Source organism: Schistocerca piceifrons, chromosome 6 (genome assembly GCF_021461385.2).
Source record: "Schistocerca piceifrons isolate TAMUIC-IGC-003096 chromosome 6, iqSchPice1.1, whole genome shotgun sequence".
Lineage (NCBI taxonomy): Eukaryota > Metazoa > Arthropoda > Insecta > Orthoptera > Acrididae > Schistocerca > Schistocerca piceifrons.
Window position 1 is genome coordinate 306,477,350 of NC_060143.1, and position 17,684 is coordinate 306,495,033.

A 17,684-nucleotide genomic window follows, 5' to 3' on the forward strand; every position below is an offset into this window, starting at 1 on the left:
TAATCTGAGGAAGGAATTTCTGGAAACATTTTTTTATTGCACAGTATTGAATAGCAATTAATCACAAACTGTGGGAAAACCGTAAGAGACAGGAACCGAAGCGTCTGAGATATGGCACTACAGAACGACATTGAAAATTAAGTGGTCTCAAAAGATAAGGAATGAGGAGGTTGTCCGCAGAATCGGCATAGAAAAGAACTTGTGCAAAATGCTGACAAGAAGAAAGGAAGGATGATAGGATACATTTCGTATCAACAAGAAGTAAATAACATTTGTTGACTCCTAAGATGATGCTAAGACAATTTGAACCAACAACAACCGAAATATTGTATTGAAATTTACGTAAACGATATGAATGAACCATGTGAAACGTAAAATTGATATCTGACACTATCGCATACTAATTCAAGAACTTTTTTCCAATAATGTTATACGACTTTAGCTCCGCATTCGCGTGACAGAACCGATATATTGCAGCAGCCTCGCCTGCTTCTGTATATCGCTTATCGATGGGAACGACCCTTGGGAAGTAATATTCTCCAAGTTCGTAACATCTATGTCAATTTAGCTACGCCACTCGACGAGAGTAATCGAAGACACGCTGTTATTGAATTCCTGACAAAAGCCCTAGCGCTTTGAAGAAGCTATAGAACTCTTACGGCTGTATATGACGGTAGTATTACAGTGTAAGAAATAAGCTGTCAAGTCGGGCATATGTGGAGTTAGGTCAAGGTCAGGTCTGGAAACTTCACCGTGCATGCAATTCCTAAACAATTTACCGGCTGTTTCAACACAGCAGTTACAAACTCTCAGGAGAGAAAGAGTACAGGTAGACGATGGAAACGTCACAAACGCTTCCCTTGCGTGGTAGTGACACAGGACACAAAACACACGAAAGGAAGCACACTATCAGGTTGAAACAACATGTTTATAGTGGTTAGCACACCTAAAATGCTGGGACGGCTTTGGCTGGAGTACCCTGTGTATGTGTGAGTGTTGGCTGCTCTGTCGGACATGTCTTACAGAACAGACACCAAAATTCAAATAGCTCTGAGCACTATGGGACTTAACATTTATGGTCATCAGTCCCCTAGAACATAGAACTATTTAAACCTAACTAACCTAAAGACAGCACACAACACCCAGGAACAGACACCAGTCGTGATGAGACGGTTGGTGAACACAGGAGGTACCTAGAGAACAGGGAGAGAAAGGAAGGGATGGGCGAAAATTCGTGACTTCCATCAAAGCATTGTGGCAATGCAATGGCGTAAGTTGACAGTTCGACAAAGTGAACACCATATGTACGTGGGGCGTTTGAAAAGTCCGTGCAAAAATAAAAGCTACTTACGTGTTTTGGGTAAACCTTTTTTGTTTTTCGACACAGTCTCCTTTTAGACTTATCAGCTATTAATTGCTGCAATCACCTCCTCGTTTGAATAAAATCTTTGTCCCGGCAGCCATTTCTTCAAATTGGGAAACAAATAGTAGTCCGAGGGAGCAAAGTCTGGAGAATAGGGGGGATGTGAAACGAGTTGGAACCCTATTTCCAATAACTGTGCGACCACAACTGCTGAGGTGTGTGCTTGCAGCTCGGTTTTCAGACGGGCTAATAACGATGCATAATATGCACCTGTAATAATTTTACCCTTTTCCAGATAGTCGATGAGGATTGCCTCTTGCGAATTCCAAACGACAGTCGCCATGACCTTTCGGACCGAAGGAATGGTCTTCGCTTTTTTTGGTGCAGATTCTTCCTTGGTAACACATTGTTTAGACTGTTGTTTGGTCTCAGGAGTATAGTTATGCATCCATGTTTCATCCACAGAGACGAAACGACGCTTAAAGTCCTGCGGATTCTTCCTGAATAGCTGCAAACCATCCTTGGAACACTTCACACGATTCCATTTTTGGTCAAGCGCGAGCAATCGCGGAACCTATCTTGCGGGTAGCTTTCTCATGTCAAAATGTTTATGAAAAATATTTTGTACCCGGTTATTCGAGATGCCCACAGCACTAGCAATCTCATGCACCTTAATTCTTCTGTCATCCATTACCATTTCATCGATTTCATCAATGATTCCTCGAGTCGTAACATCCACAGGGCGTCCAGAACGTTCACCATCACTTGTGTCCATACGGCCACACCGAAAATTTTGAAACCACTTATAAATTGTTCTAATCGAAGGTGCAGAATCACCGTAATGTTTATCAAGCTCCTCTTTAGTCTCCTGAGGCGTTTTGTCTTTCATAAAGTAATATTTGATCACCACACGAAATTCTTTTTCGTCCATTTTTTGACAATCACTCGACTTCCTTGATTCACATGAATGTCAAACACAAATAAATAGACCAATATGGCTGAAACTTGGTGTGCGTTCTTTCGAAAGATGTTACTAACTAAACATGGCCTCGATACGCACGGGTGATGCCATCTCTCGGACTTTGCACGGACTTTTCAAACGCCCCTCATGTGTGTGTGTGTGTGTGTGTGTGTGTGTGTGTGTGTGTACTCTGTATGAGCACAACAGCTCCTTGACGTCTGTTTCAGTACAGGTGCATTAATTTCGTCAGAACTCCTACGGGAAACAATAATTTGCGGGTTAATGGATAGGAACGCTGCAATTCAGCGTGCGGTAAGTTGGAAATCTGAGTCGGTCAGGGATTGTGACCAGATGGCCGTCGCGGCTAAGGTGAGTCCTGGTCCGGCACAAATTTTCAACTTTCGCATTGCATTACCCTGTGTGAATGGAAGTCAAGAATTCCTCCCTTGCCAGCCGGGGTGGCCGAGCGGTTCTAGGCGCTACAGTCTGGAACCGCGCGACGGCTACGGTCGCAGGTTCGAATCCTGCGTCGGGCATGGATGTGTGTGATGTTCTTAGGTTAGTTAGGTTTAAGTAGTTCGAAGTCCTAGGGGACTGATGACCTCAGAAGTTAAGTCCCATAGTGCTCAGAACCATTTGAACCATTTAAATTTATCCCTTCCCTTTCTTTCGATTTGAACCATTTGAATTCATCCCTTCCCTTTCTTTCGACATTCTCTATTTCATATAAAAACTACGCACATCGCAACGTCAGGTCATGCAGCATGTGCTCTGTCTTTGCGGTCGCCCTCCGCGCTCGCTATGAAGCTTTATTTCGCCTGCCGCCAGACGACAGAGTAGGTGGGATATGCCGACAGAGTAGGAGTGGGATTGCACGTACCTTCTTTGCACGCTTGCACAAGACGTTCTCCGAAAGCGTATCCTTCTGCGAGAATACACAACAAAGTGAGCGAACAGTAGCAACGGTAGCCAATGAGGAAAGAGACTGTGGAGGGGCTGGTACAGGACAGTGGGTGCCAGCACGCGAGCTATCGCTAGTCATGTCGGGAATTTCCACGGCAGCCTCTGGCCAGCACATGGAGTTACTCGACGAAGATGATTTCCTCCACGAGTGGCCTTCGCACGGTGTTGTTCACAGATGCGCACAACAGATCCCCGTTTCCCAGCCACTATTTTGTTCACCAGTGAGGCGACCTTCACATAACACCCCTGTGTGGTCGGAGGAGAACCCACACACAACAAGAACCCGTGCAACCCAGAGACGGTTTTCAGTTATGGGCCGGCATCATCGGGCACCAACTCGAGCCATACTTGTTGCCTCTACGTTTGACAGGTGGAAGCTATCTATCTTTCTTCAGCAAGTATTGCTAGAGCTACTGGACAAGGCACACCTACCCACTACAATGAGTTCTGACATATGGTTTCACCATGAAGGGCCCCCTCACATTACAGCAGTGATGTGCGTCGCCAACTGGATGCATCGTATCGTTAACACTGGATCGGCTGTGGTGGTCCGGTGGATTGGTCAATAAGATCGCCAGACCACACTTGGCGCAGGATTAGCCGAGCGGTCTTAGGCGCTGCAGTCATGGACTGTGCAGATGGTCCCACCGGAGGTTCGAGTCCTCCCTTGGGCATGGGTGTGTGTGTTTGTACTTAAGATAATTTAGGTTAAGTAGTGTGTAAGCTTAGGGACTGATGACCTTAGCAGTTAAGTCCCATAAGATTTCACACACATTTGAACATTTTGAACCACACTTGCCTTGCCTACTTCCTCTGTGGATAAGTCAAGACACTGGGGTACGAAACACACGTTAAGAGTGCTGAGGAACTCGTTGTACCCATCATGGCAGATGCTGGAGAAGTCTGGGACGTGCCAAGTATCTTCCAGAATATCAGAACTCCCATGCGCAGTCCAGGGTCGTAACCTCAAACACCTTCCTTTACGATGTTTGTTGTCTGTTTTTGTTCTTATTTCTTGTTTTCTGCTGTACTAGGTGCAACAAACAGGTGTTCTCAGTCTGTTCGTGTTCTTGCTTTCTCGTACTTTGCCTCGTCACTGCCGCGCCAGGAAAGCGTTCCGACTATGCATTGCCATGTGATTTTCCATCATCTAGATGTGCTCTCTCCTGAAAGTTTGTAACCGCCGTACTGAAGCAACCTGTATTTTTACTAACTCACCACGACAGCCGTTTAAACATACAGAATCTGCATACAGAACGCAACATACAGTTAATGCAAACTTTATCAGTATTGTCGTGCTTAGAACTGTGATGTTATACAAACCGTTCTGCCAGTTTTGTAATTTTGCCTAACCTCTTTCCTTTATTTTTAAACTCTGAACTAGACCATGGTATATTTCAGTCAGATAAACGTGTCTCTTTCAAAGTCACTTAATACATTTTTCTGCCTTAGCTACGCACCTTGCCTCAGTCAATTTATTATTTTACTCATGTCTTAAAATTAGCTTGTTATCTACAATTTTTTTATACTCATCACACTTAGACTGAGCCTATAGACACTGTATACTATTGTCTCTATATTGACAGTAATGACGTATGTTCCCAAAATAAATTTTTGAACCATTGCAAAAATGAGAGTCCTTGAGAAACAGCTGAAGCGACTAAAACTAGAAGACATCACGGCTGATTTAATCTGTCAGAAAGCATACAGAATCTTCAGCTGAGCTAACCTCTCTCTTAACAATAGTAAACTGTAGATCTGTTGTTGTTGTGGTCTTCAGTCCTGAGACTGGTTTGATGCAGCTCTCCATGCTACTCTATCCTGTGCAAGCTTCTTCATCTCCCAGTACTTAGTGCTACCTACATCCTTCTGAATCTGCTTAGTGTATTCATCTCTTGGTCTTCCTCTTCGATTTTTACCCTCCACGCTTTCCTCCAGTACTAAATTGGTGATCCCTTGATGCCTTAGAACATGTCCTACCAACCGATCCCTCCTTCTAGTCGTGCCACAAACTCCTCTTCTCCCCAATTCTATTCAATAGCTCCTCATTAGTTATGTGATCTACCCATCTAATCTTCAGCATTCTTCTGTAGCACCACATTTCGAAAGCTTCTATTCTCTTCTTGTCCAAACTGGTTATCGTCCACGTTTTACTTCCATACATGGCTACACTCCATACAAATACTTTCAGAAACGACTTCCTGACGCTTAAATCTATACTCGATGTTAACAAATTTCTCTTCTTCAGAAACGCTTTCCTTGCCATTCCCAGTCTACATTTTATATCCTCTCTACTTCGACCATCATCAGTTATTTTCCTCCCCAAATAGAAAACCTCCTTTACTATTTTAAGTGCCTCATTTCTTAATCTAATTCCCTCAGCATCGCCCGACTAAGAACAATGTTAGCAAGAAGAAAGCACAGGTCACAAACAACCAAAAGAAGAGTAACGGAAGTGAACCACAAAACTACTGTCAATACCATTTATGTCTGTCTGTTGTAGAATGTTGATACATATTCTCAACTCACACGTAATGAGATATCTGGAGCAGACCATGCTCCCCGATGTAGTATTTCTTGATTTCCCAAAAGCATTTGACTCAGTATCACGGCAACTCTTACTAACGAATGTACGGTAATATGAATTACATAACGAAACATAACTAGTTTGAGGATTTCTTGGCAGGATGGACGCACTGTTGTCTTGGATGGAGAGTCAAGGTCAGATGAAGTAACTTCAGAAATGCTTTAAGAAAGTATTTTTGGGACCACAGATGTTCACGCTGTATATGAATGACCTGGTAGACGCTGTTAATAATAGCTTCAGACTTCTTGCGGATGATATTGGTGCTCTAAAGAGAGGTATTATTTTGAAAGAAACTGTTCGTATGTTCAGTGAGAACATAATAAGATATCTGAGTAGTGCAATGTTGGCAACTCGCTATGAGTGTTGAGAGATGTAGAACTGTGCTCACAACGCAACTGCATATTGTCATATGACGACAATATCGGTGAGTCGCAGCTAGTTTCATCAACTCGTACAAATTCCTGGGTACAACAATATGTAGAGATACTGCAGCGACTCTCGCAAGCATTATTAAATACTTCTAGCTGCCCTACTCTCCTCACGCTCAAGACTAACACGGTTGTTAGTTTTAATGCGTTAATCTCTGTATCCTGTGATGCTGGCGCCCCCAGTAATAATCGGCGCGCAAAGAAGTGGGATAAAAAAAATTAATAAAGTGGCTCTGAGCACTATGGGACTTAACTTCTGAGGTCATTAGTCCCCTAGAACTTAGAACTACTTAAACCTAACTAACCTAAGAACATCACACACATCCATACTCGAGGCAGGATTCGAACCTGCGACCGTAGCGGTCGCACGGTTCCCGACTGCAGCGCCTAGAACCGCTTGGCCACTCCGGCCGGCCGGGATACAAAAGTACTAAGGAATGAAGAGGTACGCTTGATGTTCTCCGAGACTATGGATAATACAGCATGGAACAGCTCAGTAGGTAGTTCAGTTGAAGCGATATGTACATCTCTAAAAAGGGCACTCACAGAAGTTGGAAAGAAAAACTTGGGTATCAAGAAGTAAAAAACCATGTACAACACAAGAAATACTTCAGGGAAATTGAGGAATACAGTAATACAAGTCACTTATGAATAAAACATATAGGAAGTGCAGGGAAGCTAAGACGAAATGGCTGCATGAAAAATGTGAAAAAACTGAAAAAGAAATGACTGTCGGAAGGACTGACTCAGCATACAGGGAAGTCAAAACAATCTTCGATGACATAAAAAAAAGGGTTACAGGAGTTACACTGTTAAATCCAGAGGAGAGAGCGGATAGGTGGAACGAGTACATTAAAGGCCTCTATGAGAGTGACACTTGTCTGATCACGTGATAGAAGAAAAAACACGATGGAGCAGAGATAGGAGAGGTCGAATAAGGCAGAAGGGGCAGATCACATTCCATCAGAATTCTTGGGAGAAGGGAAAACAAAACAACTAATCACGTTGGTGTATAGAATGTATGAGACTGGTGATATACCACCTGACTTTCGGAAAAACATCCTCCAGACAATTTCGAAGATTGCAAGAGCCGACAAGTGCTAGAATCACCGCACAATCAGCTTAACACTTCATGCATCCAAGTTGCTGACGAGAGTAATATACAGAAGAACGGAAAAGGAAACTAAGGACGTGTTAGATGACCATCAGTTTGGCTTTAGGAAAGGTAAAGGCATCAGAGAGGCAGTTCTGACGTTGCAATTGATAATGGAAACAAGACTAAAGAAAAATCAGGACACTTTCATACAATTTGTCGGCCTGTAAAAAGCGTTCGACAGTGTCAAATGGTGCAAGACGTTATAAAGTCGGAGAAAAACGGGAGAAAGCTACAGGGAAAGATGGGTAATATACAATATGTACAAGAGCCAAGAGGGAACAATAAGAATCAAGGCCAAGAAGGAAGTGGTTGGATTAAAAAGGGTCTAAGATAGTGATGTAGTCTTTCGCTCCTTCAATCTATGCATCGAAGAAGCAATGGTGGAATTAAAAGAAAGGTTCAAAAGTGGAGTTAAAATTCGAGGTGAAAGGATATCAACGATAAGATTCACTGATGAAATTGCTATCCTCAAAGAAAATGAAGAAGAATTACAGGATCTGCTGAATGGAATGAACAGTCTAATGAGTACAGAATATGGTTTGATAGTACGTCGAAAAAAGACGGAAGTAATAAGAAGTAGAAGAAATGAGAACAGCGAGAAATTTAACATCAGGAATGGTGATCGCGAAGTAGATGAATTTAGGAAATTGTGCTACCTAGGAGCAAAAAACCCATGACAGACTGAGCAAAGAGGACATAAAAGGCAGTCTAGCACTGGCAAGAAGGGTATTCCTGACCAAGACAGGTCTACTTGTATTAAACATAGGCGTTAATTCCAGGAAGAAATTTCTGATAATGTGCGTTTGGAGCACAGCAATGTATGGTAGTGAAACACGGACTGTGAGAAAAAGGTGGACTGGTATGGTAAGGAATGAGAAGGCTCTCCGGAAAATCGACGATGATAAGCAATATATACGGGAAATATTGATGTGTAGAAGGGACAGGATGACAGGACATCTATTAAGCCACCACGGAATAATTTCCGTGGTGTTACTGGAAGCTGTAGTTGGTAAAAAAATTAAGAGGAAAACTGAGACTGGAATACATCCAGCAAATAATTGAGGATTTAGGTTGCAAGTGCTACTGTGAGATAAAGAGGTTGGCAGTGGAGAGGATTTCGTGGCGCACCACATGAAAATAGTTCAAATGGCTCTGAGCACTATGGGACTTAGCTTCTAAGGTCATCAGTCCCCTAGAACTTAGAACTACTTAAACCTAACTAACCTAAGGACATCACACACATCCATGCCCGAGGTAGGATTCGAACCTGCGACCGTAGCAGCGGCGCGGTTCCAGACTGTAGCGCCTAGAACCGCTCGGCCACCCCGGCCGGCTGGACCACATCAAACTAATCGGAAGACTGATGACTAACAAAAAAAACTATGCACAACGAAGTAGAGTTTCGAACTGACTATATTTATTTTGGTCTTTATCTTGTATATATGTATATCATAGTAAAGTTATGTTTGATTCTTAAGACTTCCTACTTCATTCACTACGTTTGAGTGCAAAACTCTTTTGAGCAGTTTAAAAAAATACCATTCTGTTCTTCAGTCACAAATGTCCGTCTTGATCATATATTCTAAACAATAGACAATGACTGGTTTCGGCTTACTGTTATCATAGATCCGCTACAAAATGGAAAAAAAACTCTTAAGTAAAGAGAGCAGACGACCCGATGTGGTCGGGAGAGTTCCGATTTTTGGAGTCCAGTCCGCACGTCACTACAACTTCTTAAACAGAAGCAAACATCTGCTGAATCAGATTTACTCATCACAGAAGTATGGGGCCATGAACTGCCATTTGTTGTTACGTGAGCAAGTGTTGTGTCCTGTTTGCTAACTCTTACGGTTTAAGGTATGATGATTATACAGTTATGATGAATGTGCCTATGTTTTAAATTATGTTTGTTGCATTATCATTTGATGCCTACTTTTCATTTCGTTGTAAACTTTAACAAATGTGCAATGATTACAGAGCATTGTTGCACTCCGGGCAGTGAGCAGTTACAAAATTGTCCCAGTTTCGACTCACAAAATTATGGGCACCTAGTGTGATGAAAGTGAGTTAAATTACCTGAGGGCTTAATACAGAGAAAATTTATGAATATATAAAAAAGATAACATGACTGACAGCCGTATGTACCATTAAAATATTCTGATGTAGGTATCAACATCAAACAATTTGTACTCTTAGGCAATAGTAAGTGCTGGTGTCGACATGGGAACGCGCTATACTCACACAAACATAGCTGAAGCGAGTAGAAGGCACTAGTGCTGAGGAACACGTGTGGATAGCATCGTAAATTTAGTAGCTTAAAATAAAATACGCACAATCATTAATTAAGATAATTTCACAAGGGAACATGTCTGTCAAACGACAGCGCGCGACCGTGTACACTCGCTACAGGCAGGCGCAGCGGCATCAAGTGTGCACCTCGCTGCTTCCGCAAACACCACCACAGAACAAACACAGTCCGCAGAGGGCCGCGAGGAGCGCCAACTGGGCTGTTCTCTGAGTGCGTTATCGAAATCGAGGTTACTAATTTAATCACATTGTCTTATTAACCATCTTTCATATATTCTCCTGTTCTATTTACTCTGTCATGCTAACAGGTTTTTCCTCTTAAGAGACTCTTATTTACATTTTACACGTTGTATTCGGACTTTAAGTGTGTGTTTTATATCTACATGTTGTGTTTCATTTTAGGCCCTGATGTTAGACACACGTATTGCTGCTTCACGTCGTTTTACATAATGACTATGCATATTCCATTTTGGCCTGTTGATTTTATAACGCTAATCACTCACATACCTCATTAACAGTGCCTTCAGCTGGCTATAGCTATGTTTTTTTATATGTATATTTAATTGTAAGGCACCCCCAGCCCAGCACTTGTTATGCATTTAGTTGGCTCTGGCTCTGAGCACTATGGGACTTAACTTCTGAGGTCATCAGTCCCCTAGAACGTAGAACAACTTAAACCTACCTAACCTAAGGACATCACACACATCCATGCCCGAGGCAGGATTCGAACCTGCGACCGTAGCGGTCGCGCAGTTCCAGACTGTAGCGCCTAGAACCGCTCGCCCACCCCGGCCGGCCTATGCATTTAGTGTGTACAGACTGTTTCACGTTGATATTTGTATTAGAATATTTTTAATGCTGTAAGTGGGATTATCTTCTCTATGTATTCAGGGATTTTCAGTATATTTATCCCTCAGCTAGTTGAACTTATTTTTCTCACATTAGTGATTTTTTCTACTTTGTAACAGATCTGATGATAGTAGTAAGGCGAAATCGAGTGTTTTGAATTGTATTGTTCAAATGGCTCTGAGCACTATGGGACTTAACATCTGAGGTCATCAGTCCCCTAGACTTAGAACTACTTAAACATACCTAACCTAAGGACATCACACACATCCGTGCCCAAGGCAGAATACGAACCTGCGACCGTTGCAGCAGCGCGATTCCATACTGAAGCGTCCAGAAGCTCTCGGCCACAGCGGCCGGCAATTATATAGTAGGAGAGACTTGAACCTGGAGGATAGATTCCTAGGAACACACAAAACGAAAAAACTTAGTAACCTACGACTATAAAACATCAATACCCCAACCAGCAAACTTATACGAATACCTAGGTGTAATACGTTGTACGAATATTAAATGGCCGGAGTGGCCGAGCAGTTCTAGGCGCTTCAGTCAGGACTCGCGCGACCGCTACGGTCGCAGGTTCGAATCCTGCCTCGGGCATGGATGTGTGTGGTGTCCTTAAGTAGTTCTAAGTTCTAGGGGACTGATGACCTCATAAGTTAAGTCCCATAGTGCTCAGATCCATCTGAACCATTTGAATATTAAATGGAATAATCACATAGGCTCAGTCGTCGGTAGAGCAGGTGGTAGGCTTCGGTTTACTGGTAAAACTAGGGAAATGCAATCAATCTACAAAGGAAACTGCCTTACAAATATCGACCTATTCTAGAATATTGTTCAAGTATGAGGGACCAGCACCAAATACAATGATAATGAACGTACACAGAGAAGGTCAGCACGAGTGCTCACAGGTCTGTGTCACCATTGGGAGTGTGTCACAGAGGTGAGGAAGACACTGAACTGGCACTCTCGAAGATAGACTTGAACTATCCCGAGAAAGCCTACCTACAAAGTTTCAAGATCAGGCTTTAAATGATAATTCTGGGAATATGCAACCCTCCAACCCCGTCCCCCGCCCCTCTCACGTATCGCTCACACAAGGGTCCAGTGATCTTGAGCAGGTTAAATTAATTACAGCATGCACAGAGGAATTTAAACAATCATTCTTCCCGCGCTCCATACGTGAATGGAACGGGAAAAACCCCTAATAACGAGGACAATGGGACGTACCCTCTGCTATGCACCTCACAGCGGTTTGCAGATTATAGATGTAGTTGTAGATGTTCCCTAATCGGTGTTTCAATCTAGTGACTGATCTTAGAATCACTTGAAGGATTGCGCACTAGACACCACCACTAGCAGTTTTCCGGTATTTTCTACTGTTTTTGTTGTTGCCTGACATGAGGTTGTGTTTTGTGCAGCGTTTGGAACCATTACGAGTTAAGTGCTGAATAATATATTAAAGCTATTAGCAGGATATTATTAATTCTTCAGTTCCAGAGTTTTATGGTGAGTAAAATTCTGTATTCTCCTGTTTTTAAAACTTGTCATGTAACATGTCGGCGATTAAGCCAAACTTGGTCGGTTGTGCATCATTTTGTACCTACAGATGCAACACGTAATATTTGCAGATGAACTGATTTTTTTAATGATTTAGCAGTTTTCTCTGTCTTGAAAACGACAATTTGTGCTAATTGCCAGTAGCTCGTAAGTCAAAATGTTTTTAATTTTTAACCGAGTTTCGACACTACTTCTTCGTAATTTAATTTCACTTGGTGGCTATTGGTATGTAGCAGAGTAATAACGTAAGATATAGATTATTAAATGCACTACTGACAAGATCTTCTCGGCGGCAACTCTTTTAAATTTGAGTAGTATATTTGTTCCTAGGTACACGACCATGTTGTACCTTGAAATAATTTTTCAAATTTCGAAAAAACTTAATTTCCTGGAGTAATTTTTGTAATTTTAGAAAAAGACTGCAGGATGCACAAAATGACTGCTATAATTTAAATATGGAATAAGAAAGCATTTTACATTTCTGTTACAAGGTTGCCTAGAGGTGTAACTATTAGAAATATTGCAAGGAACAACACTCTCCCCAATATGTGATCATGATTAAAGTGTCAAACATATGTCTTCAGTTGACTTATTGTTCTGTATGGATCGTTTTGTCGCTACGTGAAGAACATAAGTGACACAACAGCTGATTATTCGATAAACGTAAACAATTGTCCCACACAATAATCACAGGTAAATAAACTGTTCAGCTCCCCTTTTTGCGAATAGACAATATTTGGAATCTAACTATGACCTCTTTACAGGTGCCGACAGGCAGCGGCACAAAGTCTCACTTGTTCAACCTCCACGTGGTGGTACCGAGAGCTGTCATCCTTGGCCGACGCGAGTACCATGTTGGCGAGGGCAGCACCGTCTCGCTGGTCTGCATCATCGATAACGTGAGTACCACTCATATACTTTCCGCACCAAGTCGGAACGTACACTCTTTGACATAAAACTCGACCGGCGGCCGGCCGCTTCAGAGGCTAAGTCCGCGCCGATCGCGACATGGGACAATAAAACTGGCCAACTCGCTAATTCTGTAAGTCCGGTTATCTGCACAATCTGGCAACACTGCAGACTGCGGCACTTCCTGGAGGAAAACTTGTCCCATAATAGAGGAACACTAGGCTGATTACGCCTGTGGTCTAGCGGTAGCGTGCGTTGTTTCTGTTCGTAATGTCAATGGATCGAGAGCAGCTGGCATAAAATATTTTTATAGCCTCTTCTGTCTGAATGCTGAAGACGTGAATGTAATGGTAGCGCAGATGCAATCTATTTCGCTATCTGACACACCGATATCAAAATTTTATCCAGTAACGATTTTGCGGCAGATTTCCTGCAGACTGTCCTCCTCTGGATGCCGTATGCGGCAGAGCTCCGGGATCCATTTGCTGGCTACCGGCAGCGGCCGTGGCGACAACACAGCGACGCTGCACTCCCCCGTTCTTTATCGAAAGCGCCTGCTCCCGCTCATCGCTTTTGATGATTTAAAACGCTTTATTATTAAATGTTGCTCCACACAAAATTTCTACGATTTCCATTCACGCTCAAAAGCAACGGAGACAGACGCCCTGATTAGTAGGCGGGTATTATATTACATTAATCGGCAAGAGCTGAGTATGGCCTGAAATTAATTTTATGGACTGGGACGAAATTAAACCACGTCGCTACATTCGATGAATTTATAAATGCTTCATACCTCGTTTCTTTTCCTTTCAAACTCAATTATTTGTGCAACTTTTGATCAATGTTCGGATGTTTTAGTCAAGCCGAGGTGAGCGTCTGTGGTGTAAAGTGTATTACGGTTCTTGTTTCATTCCTTATGGTAACTCTATGCGATAAACTGTGTGAATACCTTGCAATGCATGCTCTGTAGCAGTGCAGGAACACTGCACATTTGGAGTTCCATGTATGGGTTCATGAAGTATTTAATGTTGATCGGAAGTGATAGTTAAGGTCATCAGATTTAGACCAGAAAAATTTGTCGTTTTGGAGGTTTCAGAGAACGGAAAGGAATTGCTAACACCGGTGTTAGAAAACGTCTACAGTTAAATGCTATTGCAAAAATTTAGAAGAGGGGAACTATATTAATCAACATGTGCACTTCATAAACAACCTTCTGACATGTTAGACCTATATGATGAACAAAACTCAAATTTATATCGTTGACATTCGCTTTGAATCTTTTCAGGATCTATTCTACAGTGAAGCACCTTGGCATTTGCAAAGCAGACATCCATGATATTAACTTAATTTACTAAGTCGAATCGGACGAAGATTGATGTTTAAAGGCATTCTTCAGATTTCGTATAAACAATTTTTACTAGCCGTTTGCAACTCCATTAATTAAAATGGAGAATAAAAGGTTGTAGTCAGCGGCTTCCACCGAGATTGGAACTGCTATGTCATACAGTACAACCACCGCAACGCACAAGGGAACCTCTTTTTTAATTTTGCTTTTTTTCTTTTACTTTTTTTGACGATTACCCCTTTTTTTCTCTCTCATTTTAAAGCCCCTTAGGAAAATGGCAATAAAAAAAGAAACTAAATGCCACCGCCACTTTTCATCCTATAACAAAAAAAAAAAAAAATATCTGGTCCACTTCACTTCAGGCGTTGGCTCCTGACTAAACCTACCCCAAGAGCTGCCTATATACCAGGGGAAATATGGGAATTCAAGGTTAGGGCTATCATTACAAACAAAACAAAATCTTCCTTTTTCTGAATTTTATTTTTATTTTGATTTTTGTTTTGTTTATTTTTGTTGTGTAATTGATCAGACTCCTTCTGCGCCCCGCTGGTAATATGTTGAGTCACGTCTTCTCGAAATTGATGTGTTCCGTTCAGTAGTTCAGAAATGTTCATTGGTTCAAACTGGAAACCTTCTTCACTCTTGGCTTAACACATTCCAGCTGCGAGGCGGGTCGTGGAAAGAACTCCCAAGGAAGTTCCAGAAAAATTGTCTGTATTTTGGGTGGCGGACAACGACATAATGACGGTCGTTGAGGTATGTCCAAAAATCGAGTACAGAGTCTACAGTTTGTCCAACTAGGTAGTGAATGGCATGTCCGCGAATCCAATTCACAGCATTGGTCTTTGTCCGAGGAAAATAGTCACGTCCCGGAACTAATAATGAAAGGGGAGTATTCCGATTCAGAATGTCCCGCGTTAGAAAAGCCACAATATGACGAATAACCTCTGAGCTAACGACACACTGGCGACCACAGACGGACTATAGTCACTGCGATGTTGCCTGAGCCTCAAAACGCAACCTTAAAACACACAAACAGGTGTTACTTATGTGAAGAACGCCGTTCTTGGAGTCCAGAAATTAATTATACTTTCTAAGTGTCTCATCTTACAGTGGATTCTATCGTACGAGTCTTCGATGTGGAAAACGAATGTCAAGTGAATTTAGCGAGGTAACGCCGGCCTACACCCGGAAGTAAATGCACTATCAGAGTGTTGACAAATACTTGCTACGACGCTGCCATTTCTCGGTTCTCTTACGAGGCAGCTCTTCAGCGAAATGCTTGCCGTGATTCTCCGATACGGTCCTTCAGAGTGGAGACGCGCGCGCACGTTTGGTTTTTATGCGGCGTTCTCCCCTGATGGTTTCTGACGTCGCCTTGTGGGATATGTCTACATTTGCGACATTCAATTATCATTAATCCAGAATGATACAAGTTTCAGCTTCCGGCGTGGAAAAAGGCTGTTGACGCCGACATTATATCATTTCAACGTAGGGAAAGCAAAACGGGTCATTCAATGTTTCTCATTCAACATAAAGCATGTGAGATAATTTTCCGTAACGTTCATAATCATCTACAAATACAAACGAAGTAAAAATACATCTGAAGCTTATTCGAATTGAATATAATGTAAGATTTCAAACGCTTTGCACCTCGATGTCGAATTTGTCCACGTGCAATCTTTTGCAGCATACAAAAAGAATGTCATGATTACCACGAGAATGAAGAAATATGTTGGTACGGATGGAAGGAAGGAGAGACGCAGTCAACAAATATTCGATTCCTCATGGCATTCATTTCATTTGAGACGTAAGAAGAGTTAAAGCGGGATATTACTTTCGTTAACACGAAAGATATGCCGCACATATTGATAACGAGGAAGTCTGCGTCTTCATACGTTTCCTCCTTGAAATCTGTATGCTCTCTTATATACTAAGTAGCCTGATCATTGTTTCAGTAATGTTACCCTCTTGTTTGACCCCGTAACGATCAACAGATTCCAAATGCATGTCTCTGCATGAAAGTAGCTGTTCGAACCCTTCCTGGGTTGCTTTTTGTGTTTTATTGCTTGGAAATCCTGAAGCAGACCACTGTGCCTTCTCCCCTTGTGGGTTATGTCTCAAAACTAAACCGCTTTTTATCCAATGGCATAATTTATTCAGACAGCATCAGCACAAGACTGTCAAACAAAGCCTTCCATTTACAGGTGCAACACTCTAACCAGCACTGACCGAAGTGTAATCCACGGTCATGGTCCGAAATTAGCAGCTGTCTGCTACTGTGGCAAAGTCCGTACTACACTTTCGATTCCGCAGCACCATTTTATCTGGTAACACTGTGTAGTTGCAGAGTTGTGCTAGCATGTCTGTCCTCACACTGTCAACTTTATGTATCTCACTTCTCCTGTAGCGTTGATCACAAGGAGCAGAAGTAAATGAGTGTATTCTGCATGACGTAACAATCAGTATTCCCTTCTTTCAAAGCCACTCTTCATGTGCATCGATACCAAATAGGAATGTGAAAACTCTTGCGAGTGAGAGAATGACAATAACAATCGTAACAAGAACAATCAAATAATGAATAATGTTTATTCCAACGTAGAACGAGAATGGCTTTAAATATAAAAATCTATATCTATATCCATATCTATTGATCTTTGAGTTGGCACAATGCAAATATATTCTTAGCATTTAGTTACTGAATTTTGTTCGGGATGTTTGCAGAGAAAAGGAAAAGTCGGTACTTCTCGCTAGTGTAATGTAATGTGAACCAGCAACTACCCTTTCCTTAGAACACGACTCAAGCAGGTCCCCAAGTAGATACCAAGGCACTGCTGCATTCTGTTCCCTGACATTGCTCTGATGATGGTTAATGCAGATAGTTCCGATTATGAAATACAAAACGTATTGCAGGTTAGTTCCTAGGATAGTAACATTAAATTTGCGTTGTAGACGGCACATGAACGTGACGACTAGCCATATTACTCATCAATATAAAAAGACAATATTATGGGAATTTAGCAGGATTACTCAACATGAATTCTGGAATTGGTTGACTGACCGCACAGGTGCTAAACGTCGTCAAGAGCATACGATGTCCTAATCGCATTAGGAATATGAAGATCGTCTTCGACAGCTCGCAACTTTCACATTGCTATCTCCACCCTACTCCAGACAGACTACATATTGAAAAATACATGCGAGTTCTCTTGCAGCGTAAGCTTATTGTAACTAATCTAAAAATTATTGGACAGGAACA

At 42.0% G+C, this 17,684-nt stretch overlaps 1 protein-coding gene across 1 annotated transcript in view; it reads left to right on the plus strand.

Annotated features, from left to right (window-relative positions):
- Window positions 1–17,684, plus strand: part of LOC124803290 (hemicentin-1-like) — a 112,630-nt gene that overhangs the window by 53,476 nt on the left and 41,470 nt on the right. Inside the window, exon 4 of the mRNA XM_047264473.1 lies at window positions 12,936–13,070. Coding sequence (XP_047120429.1) covers window positions 12,936–13,070 — 135 coding nt within the window. The remainder of the gene's footprint in view (window positions 1–12,935; window positions 13,071–17,684) is intronic.